At 41.7% G+C, this 17,853-nt stretch overlaps 1 protein-coding gene across 1 annotated transcript; it reads left to right on the top strand.

Annotated features, from left to right (window-relative positions):
• Positions 1-12,894: 12,894 nt before the first annotated feature.
• On the top strand, positions 12,895-17,853 carry LOC139284219 (VIP36-like protein). Its single transcript, XM_070904418.1, has 9 exons — positions 12,895-13,022; positions 13,799-13,917; positions 14,141-14,258; positions 15,731-15,825; positions 16,028-16,048; positions 16,269-16,430; positions 16,739-16,853; positions 17,007-17,123; positions 17,382-17,853. Exons 1-9 carry the CDS (start codon positions 12,941-12,943, stop codon positions 17,522-17,524), a joined length of 972 nt encoding a protein of 323 aa, XP_070760519.1. The 5' UTR covers positions 12,895-12,940; the 3' UTR covers positions 17,525-17,853.

Here is a 17,853-nt window from a genome sequence, read left to right as displayed (position 1 = left end):
AAACAGAAACAGAATCAGAATCAGCGATGCCAGGAGAATACTGTGCAAGCTCTAAATGTTGTTATTATGATGCGCCTGTACAGACTCTCAGGGCTTCGTGACTACATTCATTTTTATGGGCACAGGTTTTTTTGTAAAGTACTAACAGTAATGCATCTTTTATCATTGGGACCTAACAAAGCACAGAGCAAGTTGAAATAACAGGTGTAGACTACTAAATTTGAATTTTCACAAGCTGCTTGATACAAATTACTGAAGGTCCTGGTTCAAAACTACGAAGCTGAACAGCTTAAATTGTCGATGTGGTATGAGCGGCCCCTGACGTTCTAGAGAAGATCCATCGCTCATGTTGTAGTTGTTGGAACCACAGAAACCGTCCACTCACAGTTGTAACGGTGGCGTTACAGAGTGGAGCTCCTCCCTTCACAAACAATCTTTGGCCAAGTACAGATGCCAGCTTGCAAACAGCCAAGTTTTAGCCTATCCTCCAGCTACTCGCCTAATTAACAGGAATTAGCGACAGCTGGTATGACCTGCTGCTGGCCACGTTCTGGTCATTTTAACCGGCGAAAGCCTAATAATGAGGACATGTTACCTGAATGTTTTGTACACCGTTCTTCGCTAATAAGAGATAGCAGAGAAATTAGATTCAATATTTGCTTGCATCGAAGTGTAGCGAATCCGTGTATTTGGTGTCTGAGCTCTGAAAAGTTACTTTCACCTCTTGCACGCTCTAATTTTCACTCACATGTGCAGCAGAATGCTTCTGTAGACGGCTTTTTTGTTCACTCATGAAGTGTGTTCACTTGATTGTACTTTAGTGAAAAGCAAGTGTGATTGGGAGGATTTCAAAGGGCCATCTTAGACATGGAGATGCACAGGTTGTAAAAACAGAGAATCTATGAAATAGTATACATATCAAAAAGGAAAATCGACTTGCGATAGTGAAATGACTTTCGTTTTCTTGGAAAATACAAGAGTAGCAGCCACAGTGCTTAAAGTTCAATGGCCGTCCACTTATTTATAACTGGTTACAACTTCAAAGTCATGGCCTTTGATGGAACAATGGTAAGGGGTTACAGCAGTTTTTCTAAAAGCACACTGAGGCTTGTATTTCAGCGAGGACTTTGCTGTGAAATCAGGAAATACCTCACGCTGGACCTTTTGTTGCAGCCTCACGGTGGCTCTCTGATCGGATGCCTAAGTAAGCACACTTCTTATTCGGAGGTCATTCAAGATATGCGGCGGGTGGCAGCGCTGTTGATGACCCAATCTTTTTCTGGCAGAGAAGCGGGGGGAAAACCCTGCCTGTCCATCAGCCAACTTCAAAGAGCCAGTCAGTAATCTGAAACAGGCCTGAGAATGATGGCAAACAAGACGCCTGGCTGTTATTTGTGGGTTTGGCCCTCAAGCTGCGTGTGAAACCTGTCACTGAGGATAAACCCGCAGATCTCCACTGGGTCACTGCCCAGTAACACATTCTCCCTAGTAAAACCTCCACATTACTGGATGGACCCTTTTGGGTGGGGGGACATGGTCCATAAGGCAGTAGCAGCTTGGAGAGCTGGGAAAGGAACCTTTATCACGCAAACCTTACCCCAGAATCTGTGCCGGCTTGGTTAAATTCTCTTTCCTGGAAGGAGGACTCCACCGATTCAGCACTGCACTCCTGTAACGCTGTCGGACTGAATCATCAAAATGGATGCAGCCGAAACCAGACGTATCGTCTTTTTTATTCTGCAGTTTCTTCCTTGACAAAACCTGGCGCCTTCCTTACCCACAATGCAACTCAACCGCCGCCAGTTTGGTCGTAGATTCAGGTGTGTTATGCTAGTAGCAGCGGATGCCGCTCCGTGCCGCTGGCCTCGAGCAGAAATGAGGAGCAGGAGGTCTGCTAAGATCTCTTCTTTCTGAGTCCACACCGCCAGATATTCAAGGTACCCAGACGATGTATCCTGCTGACTTTGGTGATCCTCTGACTTTTACTCTAGCGCCACCAGCAGGTCAACTGTTCACTCTTATTCTGTAAATATCTCAACATCGACCACATGGATTGGTATGAACTTTGGTAGAGATATCCATAGTACCCAGACGATGTATCCTGCTGACTTTGGTGATCCTCTGACTTTTCCTCACGATGGATTGAAATTGTGAAATTTGGTTCACACACACACGAGACATTTGGATGAGTCAGTGCATCCAAATTTACCGTCATCGGCTGTAGCATCAAGCATCGTTTATTCGCAATCTCTTCGACGTGAATGTTAAAGTGCAATCCCAAAACATCTCCCATCAAGCCTCCCTGTCCCCGCAGGCTTTGTTTCCTCTGACTGGAAACCGTCTCCACAGACAGGGTCACTGGAACGCTTCCAAACCACTCTGGCCGCGCTGTCTCCCTAACACCTCTCATGTTTGGACAGTTGAACGTTGATGAATGGCCTAATGGTAACAGGTTAGTGCGAGTGAACATAGTTGGGCTTCGGAGGTGGGAGGAATGTAGTTTAACAGCAGAGCGGAGGTGCTGAAAGAGACGAGGCCCGAGTTGATACCAAACACACACACACACACAGCGGCCGCATGTCTCGAGGTGGGGCAGACTGCAAGAGGAGCCATGAGAAAGTCAAGTGTAGCCAGTCGACATTAGACTGCAGTGTGTTGTATCACAACTCCCTTCATGTCATATCCAGTCTAACAAAGTGATAGAGATCTCCTCCCACAGAAGACTCACACTGCACGTTGTGGTATTCTCATATCTCCACGGAACTGAGGAAGATATGAAGAATCAACAGAGTCAAAGTAGTTCATATGCCTGTCAGCATTCACTCAAACTCATTTACTTTCCAGGTGAGAATGTCCATTTTAAATGTAGTTTACAAAAATATTTGTATCTGGAACCACTTCTTGTTTTTAATTGCATTTGCCTTTCTCTTCAGTCATGTGTTTTGTTTTGTTTTGTTTTGTTTTGTTTCATCTGTATTGTCCCACAGCTTACAGGTTTTATCTATTTTATTTTATGTCTTTTTAGTTTCATGCAGATGATGCTTGGAACAGAAATAGTAATAGGTGTGGTGTGTGGGTTTTTTTATGTTATTTTATGTTGAATTGTTTTGTTGTTGCTTATTCATTTTATTTTATTGTCTGTTGATGTTTATGTTAGTTTCTGAGGACCCCTCAAACAGAAAAAAAAGCCAAATTGGGCCAAACTGAACAACTGACTTAAACAAACTGAGCTAACTAAATGACAGACAGGGCAACATATATACTGGCTGGCCTCACCATCATTACACACAACAACTAAAATATTTACAAACGAACACTAGACGGTCAGTTCGATGACAACTCAACGTGAACTATAAAGGTTAACAACAGTTATCGCATAAAGAAGCGTAGCAACACGCCAACAAAGGCAGCGAAGAAGACGAGTGCAGGCGAGCAAACATGGATGCAAACAATGCACGATTTTAAATATTGCAAATTAATTTAACATTTCTAAATTTTATGAGGAAGGAAATGCTTGATGAGTGACACCGGATGTAAACATAACATGAAAACTTTGACACTTTACATTGAACCAGTCAGTCCCAGAACCAGCAGCATGGTCACACACACAAAAATGATAAGAATGTAGATAAAGTGAACATAAAGAAAGTGTGGACAGAGTTAACTCAGTGTGCATGCTGCATCCAGTAACTGTAGCTTAACATATAACATAACATATATTGATGTTGGAGTCTGAAATGATAGGGACCTTAATGTCTGCATTATTACATAATCGTGAGGCCCAGTGTTAGAGTGGCCCTGAATGAAAAGGTAGATGTTTCTGTTGTGCTTGGATGGTGAATTTTACTAATAAATAATAAAATAATGATAAAATTGTGCTTTACACGTAATGCACAGAGCTGACGGCCCACAGTGCATTTCTGGCTCAGGATCCACTCGTGGGTTAATGTGGCCATGCTCTCAAGAGGGTGATCATGGAATGCACGTGGCGTCTTCTTTTCATCGAACACAATACATTTAGTTGTCCTTTTCTCACTCTGATGCTCTTTCAGTGGCAAGTGACGATAATACTTTCATCAATACAAGTTACGTTTTAAGCAAGCAACAAGCAGCCAGCAGGAAAGGCCGTGGAGGCCGGAGGCAGAGCCCTCGGTGTACTGTACGCCGTGAGTCACACACCAGCCCGGTTCACTCGGAGGTGTGTTTCAAAATGAAACTGTGCATGCAGACGGCTCCTACACCAGATAACCTTTGGGCTGCAGGGGGGGGGGGGTGAAGCAGAGGATTCACAAGGTGATGCTAAGCATTCCTCACATTTCCCAGCTCCTCAGATCCCCTCTGGAGGAAGAAGTCAGACACGGCTGAGGCGTATTTGCTCAGAGGGCCTGAATATGAACAACAATACCCATCGTCACACCGTCGCAGTGGTCGTCGTCTGAAGACGGAAACAGAAAAACATATCCACATTTTCACTCCCCGAAGAATCACTTTGTATGTGTAGATAAAAAGAAATTTAAAAAAATATATAATTTAATTTCTTTTACTTCCTTTATGGACAGTTATGCAAAATAATAAAATATTATGTACACATTGTTCTCATATTGTGTACAGTGCATACTTGGCTAACACTTTCTTTAATGCATTATAAACATCATTTGTTATAATCTGCCTATAACACTGTATAATTATGGTTTGCAAGCACTCACATATTCATAACGCCCCTATAATAATCATACCTATAAAATAAACACATTATAAAGCATCATATAATGACTTATAATACTCCATTATAGCCGGTCACTGTTGTAATGCATCATAATGTGATTATAAGGTACTTTAAGTGGTCATTGACTGCTTTAGGTGAAGTAATGACTTTCCTGAGGTATAGGCAGATATAATATATTACAAGCTGGTTACAAGTCATTATAAATCGTGAACTTGTTTTATTAATGAAATCTATGTTTGTCTCTTCGTAGAGTTTGATTGTTGGCTGGCTGAGTTCCATTCTGCTTGTTAATTTGTGTTGCCGTAGAGTGCATTCAGCAAATTCAAACGAATTCTATTTCTAGAAAGTAGGAATTTCACTTTTCTCTCTTATCTCCATATAACCTAGATCAGTTTCATATTTCGTTCTGTCGGGTTTCCTCTGAAGCTGTCGCACATCATTAACACTGGTATTTATTCATATCTATACCAGTGTATAAAAAAAATAAAAATATTGTTTGATGAAACTTTTATTTAACTTTGTCAAACTGTTTCATCGAAGCTTTTGAGTGGATTTTGTTGTTGTTTTTTTTCCAGTTCACTCTCTGCTCAGAAACAGCAAACTTTACACAAAACAAAAGGCTTATGCGCCGAAGACAAAGACCAACCAAGGCCGTAAATCAGCTGTATAGGAAGGTGAGCAAAGAAAGGGGATGAGGAAGAGCTGTGGGAGGAGGAGGCAGGGAGGCCCCTGGAAATCAATTTTGACACATTAGAACTATTAGCTTATTGAGAGGCGAAAGACGGATTGAAGGCTGGACGTTAAAGAGAGCTGTAACTGTAAAACAGCTTCTCCACTGATGAGCTCTCGGTGGAAAGTGATGCTCTGCGAGGAGCTAACATCTCCCCGTCATTACTTTGTGTCCACGAGCGTGAAGACGAGGAGTCTGCTTCAAATGTGTAACAATCTTTTACATTTTGTGTTTAAGGCCGCCGTGAGACACTTTAACTGCATCATGAAATGTCTATTATTTGAAAAGCATGACTGACACGACATGAATTATGTTATATGTGGTGGATATCAGGACACAGTCCTTTTCAATATATATAAAGATCTCAACTCTCAATTTTTGGTATGCATGTTGAAAGTGAAAAGTGTATCTATATATCTTCGTCTCCAACCATGCCATGACTGTGATTGCCATGTGATTAATATAAAAGTTAGATGTCATATTGAAACCCTCAAGAATTTATTTAGAAGTGCAATTATCAGTCTGGATATATGGCCAATGTCTGTATACAATATTTAGCCTTTGAGTTTTTGTGTTGCAGTTTTACATGTATGTTTTATGTATTTTACATGCAACAAAAATAAAGACTGAAATGTCTGATTTGCATCTTAGCCCCTAAACCAACTTCACATCTCAATGCTGCAATATTTATATTCAATCTTCTTCACATGAACAATTGATCACAGGTAATGTGTAACTCTGCAGCTCCTGTCAGCTCCGTGGAGCGTTTTAGAGTCTTTCAGCTAGTTGTTTCTGATTCGGACAGGCCGTTGTGGTTCAGTCTCACAGCTCTCATCAACCTAATTTCAAAGCAGCAGCAGCAGGAGGCAACCCATCTGTGGTTTCCCTCCATTGTCTCTTTTGTTTGTTTTGCTGTGGAGTTCCTTATCCAAATCAAGGTTCTAATTATAGAGGGTGCTGCAGGTTGTACAGATAAAACCTTTTTGTAGTTTGAAGAATATCAGCCACAAAGGATATATCATACATGAGAAAAAAGGAGAATTTTGAATTTTGTACAGTATATTATGTACACCCAAGCTTTTTATAATAAAGAATAATAAAGTTGCTCAAATACACAAAAACAAACATAACACAGCTGTTGTGGCAGCAGAAGCTACTTGGCCTTTGTTCATAACAGGCGAAGGCGTAACATGACAGCCACATGCGGCTACAAATCCCTGTGGAGTGATGAGTACGGCTGCAAAGTTGAAACAGTTTCAAAAATCAAAACCTTGATGTGATGAGTTCTAGATATCCCCTTTTAAAATGGGTTCATCCTTCCGTCCATGTGTTGTGTTCAGGGTCCTGGGAAGCCCAGCAAACCCATGCAGCTCATTCATTATCTATGCTCTCATGACCGTCCAGTGGTGTATACAGAATCTCATTAAGAGCAACTGATAACTGAGCAGTAAACAGAAATTCTGATGGCTGAGTGATATCAAATGATGTAACATGACTCAGTAATGACGACAAATATTTTCTCTCATCACCATCATCATTGGAAGTGTTTAAGTGATTGACGCCTCAGCACTTTCCCTCCCACGACAATTCATCCATCTTTCCTTTTCACGTCGCAGCGGCCTAAAGTGAACACCAGTGCACTTTGAAGGGTAATTTACAGAAGCTGGCAGACTGCTGCTAATTTTCCGGAGTAGCTTTTCGCCACACGAGGAAGTCAATCTTTTTAAGAAGAAGAAGAAAGTGTTCTCTGCGTTTACAAATTTGGTTTAAAAAAAAAACAGACAGCTTCCTGCTCTCCATCTGACAGCCAGGCTGAGTCATAGTGTGCAAAATGGTGCTCCATTCAATTTTCCTACCATTATAATATCTATGGAAACAGCATAGGATGACTGAAATTACCAGAACTACTATAATATCATGAATCACAATATACATAAAATAACACTCTGCGCGTGGCTGTGAAACATTTCACAGTGACGTGTGTGTGGGCAACACATCCTAAAATAGTTAGGAAATGAGCGTTTCAATTAAGAAGATGTGTTTTCCTTTTTGTCAGCACAAAAGGCCGGCGGGATGAAAAGCCCATTAAAGAGCGTCTGAAATGAGCAGCGGCTGTATTTCACTCTGACAGGATTCTCTCAGGCCTGTTGATTTGAATAGTGTGAATATTTATGTCCAGAGGTGTTTGCCTGCTCTTAATGTCTGCGCTCTTTAAGCAGACAGAGAGGACAGTTATTGTCTGCTGTAAGTGGTCGTATATTAACAGAGGCATGTCCTGCCAGAAGAGGCATTAAGGTCCCCTCATTATTTAATCATTCGCTGCTTCACACTATGAGCTTGTCAGGAGGCCGGCCACACCGGCGGAGCTGCATGCCGCACGTGCAGCGTGAACTCAACCCTGCACGCGCTGTCCATTCATCAAAGAAACTGCTGTATGATGAATACTAATAGCTCACACCAGGTCACCGTCCTTCAACACAGCCTTCAGCATGCTGTTTCTTCTGTAAAACACTCTTTAATAACAATATTTTTTTATGTAACTTTTGCTGAGCAGCAACCACTACGGCCACAAGCAGGCGACTACAAGATGATGGTGAACGCTAAAACGTTGTAGCCGGAGAGAAGTCGACTCCAAGGTGAACACACTGAGCAATGCCAATCGCGTAGCAATATCAACCTAAATTCTGCTAACATTAGCCTTGGTATGCTGCTGGTAATACCAGACCAAGAATTGTCAATCCTACAAACAAAATATAACTACAAATGTAAATACGGTTGCACTTTTTTTTTCAGTTTCAATGAGCGAGAAGGAGTAGATAGAAAACGTATCAGAATGCTGGAGGGGATCTTTAATATTGCCAAACACATGTTCTGACGAAACCAGTTGATGCTAGGGATGTCCCATATCATATCATTCATGATAATACCGGTATAAATCTTGATGTGATTAAAAAATATCACATCTTTGTGACGTGTTGACATATTTACACCATGACTATGTACAAGCACATTGCTGAAAGCAACTGTGACGGTGCTGCTGGCCCTGCTGGAGGAGGAGTTGGTTTCAAAAAGTGGAATAACTTCAGCGGTGTGGAAATGGTTTGACGACACCACCCATCTGAGAAAAAGAGCAGAGGTGCTGCATAACACACTTACCCCATTTACACCTGGCATTAAAATGCGATCTGTATATGGACATGTTATCTGGATGAGGGGAAACGTGTGATAATGCAGGTGTAAATGAATGCAGAACGCACACTCGAAATGGGACCATCATTTACAAAATGAGCATCACGCTGCATTGAAGAAGACTTGAAACTAGCGATTGAGACCATGAACTCTTTAGGAAAATGTTTGCTGAGGTAATAAATCAAGTGAGAAGTAGGGTCATTTTCTCATAGACGTCTACACAATCTGACTTATTGACTGATCGATCGTGACGTTGTGTGTCCGTATTGCGGTTTCGGATCAGAGCATGCATGTCACAGTGTATTTACAAGTTGGGAACAGTAAGGCCCGAGGGGCACTGTTTGGTAGTCCATCCTCTGTATTGTCATGACAGGTAGACGAACATACTACATAGATACTATTATCTCTGTGGGGAACTATATCGTAGCAATGCACTACTACATCGTTTCTTCATTTCCAAACCTGAGCACCACACATGGGCTGCATTGCTGAAATCACAGGGCATGTGGTTGCGTAAAAGTGATGCCCTCTCTTCCCCTGGGAAACATTCACTCCCATTTGTTTACACTGGAACAGGTGTGGACGGCTTTAATAAAGATGAGCACTGGATCTGACTGTGACCGACGGACATTAAAATATCCCTTGACCTTGCAAACAGGGATTACGGTGCAAGTCTGCCACAGCGGGAGGCGACTGCGCACAGCATGCCCTGCGATCCTCTCCACTCAATAAGCTGAGGCAGAATTTATGGCCCCCGCGGACAGCCCCGTGCTGTATGTGTTGGTCTCCGCCGTGGATTACGGGATACACAAATGGTGATGCGTGGGTGTCAGGAGAGGTGCTAGACGCTGATGTTTCAGGTTTCAAGGTTCAGCTGGCTTTCTCAGTGTAAGTGAATAATATCTTCCCAGGGGACGTATACAGGAAATACGAAGGGCCCCAGGTCACCGCCGGATCATAAACACCTCCGAGTTTTGCTCTCTTATTCCCACTCAGTCTCTTTGTCTGTCTCTGAGGAGCAATAGCATCACCCTCAAGTTGACTGCATTACTGTATTATTTCTCCCAGGATCCTGACACAAGCCCGCCATCCACCATTACATGTCAATACTTGGCTCTGTCCATTAATCGAGCCGAGCACCATTCTTTTATGAGACACAACAAGGCTGGGTGAGCGCACTGGGCAAAGAGCTGAGTCAAACGGAATTGATCAGCTGGTTGATCCAGCCGTCATGAATAAATGCAGGGTAGGGTAGTGTAAGCCATAAAATGACTGATTATCTACCTGCCTGTCAACTCAGTATCAAAATGCTGCTGGTATCTGGTATCCATTACTCTCTGCACGTAGCAGCTACCTTTCTGTAATCCATAGACTGTTAAGCTGCTCTGTTAATGTTAATAACAACAATGACTACATGCAATGTGAAAGGGTTCTGCAGTTTCCCTCAGCTCTACAGAGCCTTTTAGGGTCTTTCAGCTCATTGTTTAAGGTTTTATAGTCCTCCCACAAATGCAGTGTTTCTCATCAACCTCATTTCCAGCTGCAGCAGGCAGCTGTTTTCAACAAAGGATCTCTGATTAACCCACTGCACCGGTAGCATACCAGCACCAAATGGCAGAGAGTTAGCAAAGTTAGCAACTAGCAATGTTGGGGAGTAGCTACTGGCACATCTACAATTCCCAGTAGCAGTTAGGTAGCATTCCTATTTTCAAATTACAGGAAGGTTAGTGTTTTCAGAAATATGTCGTTGTTTCTTTCATCTAATTGCCATAAAATAACATGGATGGTTCCATACTACACTCTTTCATTGAATCGCGGGTGTTTTATTATTTTTCTTCACACAGAGACACACACACACACACACACACACACACACACACATACACACACACACACACACTGGGACACTGGGTTTTTCTGTGTTTATGAATTTATAATCCAAATGAACTGAAATTATTCTGAAAAGTTGAAACTGAAGTTTTAAGTTTTGGATTTTAGATTTTTGTATAAATAAAATTGTTTTGCTCTTTGTTGGCTCTCCGTTCTTTGTGAATAAAATTGTATCTGTCATTTTTGACCTGGAAATATCCTAGCTAATATTTGGCATATGCCAGTCTGTAATAATCCAAAATAACTCTGCTTATTTCACTGAAAAACGAGCTGTAGAAATTCATGTAAATGAGGTCTACTGACCATAAATTGAAAAAAAAAGAAGAGTAATACTTGTGGTAATGAGTTGGAATGAAGTTGGCTAAATAAGCGTAACACAGATTTGGATGATTAATACTTTACTGCTTTTTGAACAGTCAAACCAGACTGGGTCAAAATCTCACGGTCGACGGGAAGCCAATACAAAGGCTAAGTAACACTACATTGCTGAAGCTATAAGCTCTGAAGCTCTGATTGACATGTTCTTCCACCATCTGCATAGATTCTGCACCTGCCCATCTCCTGATTCAGGAGGGAATCAAATAAGCGGCCTGGTTGGTAGCAGAGGGAGAGAGAGGGGGACCAGCAGCCCCCCGATTCTTTGCCTTTTTTGGACTGCTTTTCTGGTTTTGACCTCTGCCTGCCTGACCATTCTGTAAGCCTTTGTCCCCCTGGTTTTACAGTAAACCTTTTACCTGCATCAGTTCTGCCAGCGTCTGCATTTGGGTCCTATTCCCCGTGTTACTTGCTGCCCTGCTCCACCAGCCGTGACAATTATAAGTGAAGAAACTGTAAAATTAAAAAGAAATCTGGTATGAATAGGATTCATTATGCCAGATTTATAACTTTTCAGAATAAAATGTATGTCCTTGAAGTAGTAAGTGCTAGTAATAGTCGAGAATGGATTTTCCTGGATGGTCATTAGAATATTTATGACAGGTTGGAGGCAATGTACGTAATTCTTATTTTCATTTTTTGCACAGAAAACTGCATCAGAGCCTCCCAATTTTTCTTTCTGTAATCTGATACCTAAACATAACCATTTCTGTCCTACACAAAAAGTCTTAGCGGGAACTGAAAGTTACCAGCATTAAAACTTAAACATATACAGCATGTCCTAATACACTGCTTAGACTTCTACAAATGCTGCTTAGAGAAATATTAAAATATCATGGTAATGGTGGTCCTAATGATTTCTTAATAGAGCAAAGATCTGCGTGCCAGCCAACAGGAAAATGACTACAATAGCAGTTGTGGGAGTTCTCCAGGCTACAACAAGAAGTGAATCGATTGTTCCTAAAAGTAGCAAGCGTTTCCAGTAGTAGTTAATGATTGGTAATAATTTGAGGGGCCGAACCTATATGACCCCCCTACACATGAATAATTTAGACATGAGGCCCTGCTGTCAGACGATGGAGCTATTCTCCACCAAATAACTCAGGACCCCCACCCTGACGTAAGTCAGGGAAAACCACCACCTCCACTCAGGCTCACAATGTGAGTCATCTGTTACATTTAATGTGGTGATATTAAATATGTGTTTCCATATTTCATGAAGGACTGATCAATTTCAACTCTTTATGGCATTCATGTCAAGTCTGAGATAACAGGCCTCTTATCCCTTTGACTGGTCGGTTTAGCAGCTTCAGTACTGTTGTATTGTGTGAATACACTGACCCTGCTCTCTTTATTGGCATTTACATTATAAGTGATTCCAGAAGTCAAACACTTTTCATATCAGCTCCAAAGCTCCACATATTTGACATGTTTTCAGTCAATAATACAATTTTATTTAAACTGATGGCCAAATGTACAAATGTAAAAGTGGTTCAAATTAGCTCGACCCACAACATTCAAATTTCATGTTTGGGCATCAATAATAACAAACCAAAATGATATCCTATAATAATATAACATCCTGAGGGAGGTCAATACTCAAAATCAGTACTTGATTCTTAAGCTATTCCTGATATGATATGTTCTAATTACATCAGAAAGTAGTACATGTCGTATTGATCTTTTCACTATATATTAGTAGTAGTAGTAGTATATATATAGTATAAGATATGAATATTTTTTCCACCACTGGTTAATATAAAAATGCAATTCATAAAGAATAGTTATATCTCAAAACCCTGTTAAACTGATTTCATCAGTTTTAATTTGGACGGTATAACCGGAAGTGTAGTTTTTTCCGCTCACTTGCTTGAAATCACGTGACTAGATGAAGTGGGAGTGTAAAGATGGTTGCCACTGTGACCAAGTCAAAACAGGGTCGATTGGGAAATTTCTGTTCTTTATATACGATGTTACATTTTAAAAACATCCGTGAATTATCATGTTTGTTTGTTGCCGTTTGTATACTGATGAGCCAGTCGCTGGCAGACAACCAGGAATTTATGGAGGACTTTTTGAAGCGGGAATATTCTTTGGCAAAGCCATACCGTGGTAAGTTTACTGTCAACTCACCCCAGCCGTTTCCTTACCGCAAACGTTAGCTAACGCGTGTAACTGGGCTAAACCAAGTTAACCTTAACCAACAGTAGCAATTCCTCGTACCGTAAATGAACGTTTCGCTCGATTTAGCCCAATTCTTGAATAGCTAATGGTGTATCAGCTGCCGAGTATAATAATTAACTAAGAGGGACCCTGTGCCCCCCAGGCACTGTTGGTTACACATCTTAGCTAATGTCACAATACGGGGGAACGGTAGCGACTGCTATTAGCTCAAATCAACATTTAGCTAGCTAGTTAGCAATGTTAATAAAGCCCAGCTTAACTAGCTAAGTTAACTGTCTCTTCTCAGCGAGGGCAAAGTCATCTCCAACATGTGCAGCTCTGGTGGGGAGCATATTAACGCTACGTTGAATGTATAACGTTAAAGTGACGTTAGCCTTATGTTAAGAGTGTTGTATAATTGTGTTGGTTTCATGCTCCTTATACCTCCGATACACCGGTCAATATTAACCACAGTAAAATGCAACCGCCATACCGTATTGCTTTTGTGGCGGGCCACTCATATGCCGCATCTACCATAATAACCCAATGTTTAACTTAGTTAGAGTTAGAGTTTGGTTCGTGCGTATTTTGGCTGTAATTAAAATGAAATGTTGCATTGCATTGTCCCTTGACAGAGAATAGTTGGGGCAATCCCTAACACTTACTGTATATACTGCCGTGAATACTGTAGCTAACGGAGATATTATATATATTATATTGTACAGGGTTGGGTTTCTCTAGTTCTTCACAATGGGACCTGATGGGCACTGCCATGGTTACACCTGACCAAGTGAGGCTGACCCCAGACCTGCAGAGCAGACAGGGAGCAGTTTGGAGTCGAATTGTAAGTGTACCTCACTCGCACACAGTTACTCTGAAATGATGAGAAGAGTACACAGGACAACCGAACTTGAGCATGATATTGTACAAGCATTTTGTGAATATAATATAGCACACAACATTGAACACATTCAGCCTGTTACGAAAGGATAGCATGTTACTCAATTCCGTTGACAAATGCATAGCACAGGAATAACCTGCTGGTCTTTACTCCTCTGGCTTTCTAGCCTTTCTTCTTGCAGGATTGGGAGCTCAAGGTCCACTTTAAAATCCACGGCACGGGAAAGAAGAACTTGAATGGGGATGGACTGGCTATCTGGTTAACCAAAGATCGCATGCAGAATGGTAGGTAAAGACAGGATCCCTCTCGGGGTGTCATGTCTCGTACAATGAAAAGGAACGAGACGCTGCAAATGATGAATGAAAAAACAGGATGGACCCCAGTACAGTAGAGTTGGCTCCTGTTTGTGGTCTTACAAAGCTGTGATTTTGGGAAATGTGCTCATCTTACTTTGCTGTGTCATAGTCAGATGATATGATCGATACATTGGTGATTTCATCTCTGTACATCCTGTACAAAGTAACTCAAGAGACCAGCATGTGGAACCTTGTGTGCACTCCCAGCTTCAACACTCTCTAAAACCCACAATATTTCAATTTTCAATTTCTACTATTTTAATCTTGTTGGGAGCGCATATGTCTGTAATTTTTAACCCCCTACACCAACTACCCACTGTTTTTAAGCAAATTCTCTAGTCCTCCTGTAATTGAAGTTCAGTCAAGAGAGACACTTTTACATTTTATGAGTGTATCTCTAGATCACCTCTTCTGTGTTCTATAGGAATGTCTCCCTTTTAATGTCTGAATGCATTTCCCTCTGCCTGGCGTTAATCATGGCTGTTCTAATTAGAGGCTTTGCCTCTCCCCCTACCATAAGCTACTTTTATTACTTTGTTTTTGTGTAATGTTACAGCCTTCTTTGCCAATTTATCTGCTTTAACACAGCAGGTAGCAACCTAAACTGAGCCTCTATGCCCATCCCTTGTAGTCTTAAGAGCATTATGTGTTTTTCTACCATGACTTTATTTAATTGAATTCCCCCTCCCATGGTAGAGCACACATTAAGAGAGCATAAAACCCTTTTAGCCATATTGTGGAAGTTTTGTCGCATTAAATAACTGTCTTGTACAACTTTTTCGTGACATTAGGTAGCCTACACAACAAGCTATTGATAAAGTCAGAAGTTTATTTGAAGCATGTAAGAGACATGCCTTTTATTTCTAATTCCCTCAGTTTGTAGTATATAGAAGTATATTTGGTCATATTTTAGTATGAAGCCTCCTCCTTTTCTGATCTGCTCTCATTTGCCCTGTTTTCGTGACTGCATTATACTTTTAACACAAGCTCAACACTTCCTGTGTGCATACCATCCAGTACTTCAAATATTGCTATTGTCATCTTGTGGCGCTTGTATGTTACTACAAAATACAGTTGGCTGGGGCACTTGCACACACACAGTGACGGAGATTGGACAATAACACTTGAGATGAGTGATCCAGAACAAAGTTGGTTGAGGAAGTACTGTATTAGGCTTATATATATAATATATATAATGGTGTCATAAAATGAACAATCGCAAATATTTGTATGACAATTAACCTGCAACTAAAATTGAATGATTATGACGGCCCCTTAGCCCGCCTGTGATGAAGGTTATATGGTTTTCCCACAGCATAGCGACTTTCATTACAAACACTCTGTGCTGTTTGTTGTGAGACTGTTTCTGTTTCCTGATGAGCCTCACTCGTTCTCCGCAGGACCTGTGTTTGGCAACATGAACCGGTTCATTGGACTTGGAATATTTGTGGACACTTACCCCAACGCAGACAAGAGCCATGACGTGAGTGAAGTGGCGGCTTCAGTTTCATGCCTGTGTTATCGTCTTTGTCTAAATGGGGGCGACATGAACATGATTGAATTCATGACAATCCTGGCCCGCCGTTTGGCACACAATGTAATGTAATAGCCTTGCGTGGAACTGCCTGCTAGTCAGTGTTAAAGAGATCTCAAAAGTGTGTCATATTTCTCTTTCTGCAACCCTCTTGAATGTGCAGAGGACTCAACCTGGAATTCAGGTAGCATCAGCTTCGGCTGTTTATTCCATGAGCTGAGAGTGTTCATCCATTGTCTTCACCAGTTCACCATCCCATTTTATCTCATGACATTCATTTCCTGTGATGCATCAGTGCTGTCTGCTGTCAGATTGTGATACTACAACAGTGTAATGGTGTACTTTGAAGTGTCTGTGTTGTAGCCACAGTGTTGTGTGTTTAACTCCCCCTGTGTTCCTCACAGAGGGCTTTCCCATATATATCGGTGATGCTGGGGAACGGGACTCTGTCATATGACCACGATTACGACGGACGGCCCACAGAGCTTGGAGGATGTGCGGCCATGGCGCGCAACGCAATCTACGACACGTTTCTCCTCATCAGATACTCCAAAAACAGACTCACGGTATGAAACCGTCTGATTACGGTGGGATTGAAAGATTATATTTAGATGTCGTTTGTATTTAAATGTTGAATAGTCATCAAGCGAACAAAATACCTATATATGGCCTATAAGTGGATTTTTTTCATCATGGAAAGGTCTTCAAGCCAGGATTTAAAACCTAGGAGGATGATGATGTTAATAAATGTTGAAAAATCTCTTCAGGTTAAAGGACTCTTATTGGCAGCTTTGAAATAATACCCTACCTGCTAACTCCTAGCATTAGTTTATCCTCCATCAGTGACTCACACTAACCTTCCTCCTCCCTCCAGCTCATGGTGGACGTAGATGGGAAGCAGGAATGGAAAGATTGTGCTGACATCTCCGGAGTGCGGCTACCTACAGGCTACTTCTTCGGTGCCTCCTCTGCCACTGGAGACCTGTCGGGTAGGAAGGATCATCTGGAGGCTGCTCGACCACTGGGAACCTCTGCCTGTTTAGTTAGATGAAGCGGAATGAAACGTTAATGACACCTTTAGGGAAATTCCAGTAAATTGACATAATGATCTTCCCCTCTTGTTACTGTCCATGTTGCTCTAGATAACCATGACATCATCTCCATGAAGCTGTACCAGCTGACAGTAGAGAGGGCTCCTGAGGAGGAGGAAGAGGAGGAGGTCACCATACCCAGCGTTGATAACATGGGACAGTTCCAAGGTAGATGCAGCATGGCCCGCTCCACTCTGTTGACCCTTAAAGTTCTTTCTCAGAAGATTGGATGATCTTATACTGCGCATTCAATACTGTATCCTCACTCATAATTTCCGGCCTCATGACGAGCTGAAGGTTGTGTTTCACTTGAGCGCACTTTGCAGCTTCCTTCTGCCGCTCCAAAAAATAAACAATTCTCTCCTTTAACTTTGAAATTAAAAACAGTCTGTTTGACAATGAATCTCTCGTCCTTTTGTTCCGCAGTGGAAGTCCAGGAGGAAGGGATGAGCGGAGTCCAGTTCTTCTTCACCCTCCTCTTCTCCATCCTGGGCCTGGGCGTGCTGGCAGTGGTAGGGCTGGTGCTTTACGGGCGCTGGAAAGAGAACAGACGCAAGCGTTTCTATTGATCAGGCGACGATTGAGCCACAGTTTTTTTTTCAGAATGTATGTTTCTTAATCAACATACAACACAACAATGCAAAGACTGCCGTAGCTTTACTGAACCATACAATCGAATTAACAACCTCATGGGTCTGAAACCCAGAGCCAAGAGAACATAAACAGCCGGGATGAACAGCTGAAGAGATCATGAAAAGGTGAGCCAGCTGTGAGATATTCTATTTGTGTGTGTTTGTGTGCGTGTGTGTGTGTGTGTGTTATGGAAGATAGATGAGATAAAGCTGCTTTAGTAGATTTTGTTTGTGTTTAAAATACACTCATCTCAACTTAAAGCACA

This window comes from Enoplosus armatus, chromosome 4 (assembly GCF_043641665.1).
Source record: "Enoplosus armatus isolate fEnoArm2 chromosome 4, fEnoArm2.hap1, whole genome shotgun sequence".
Taxonomy (NCBI): Eukaryota; Metazoa; Chordata; class Actinopteri; order Centrarchiformes; family Enoplosidae; genus Enoplosus; species Enoplosus armatus.
This window is presented reverse-complemented; position numbering and strand designations above follow the sequence as displayed.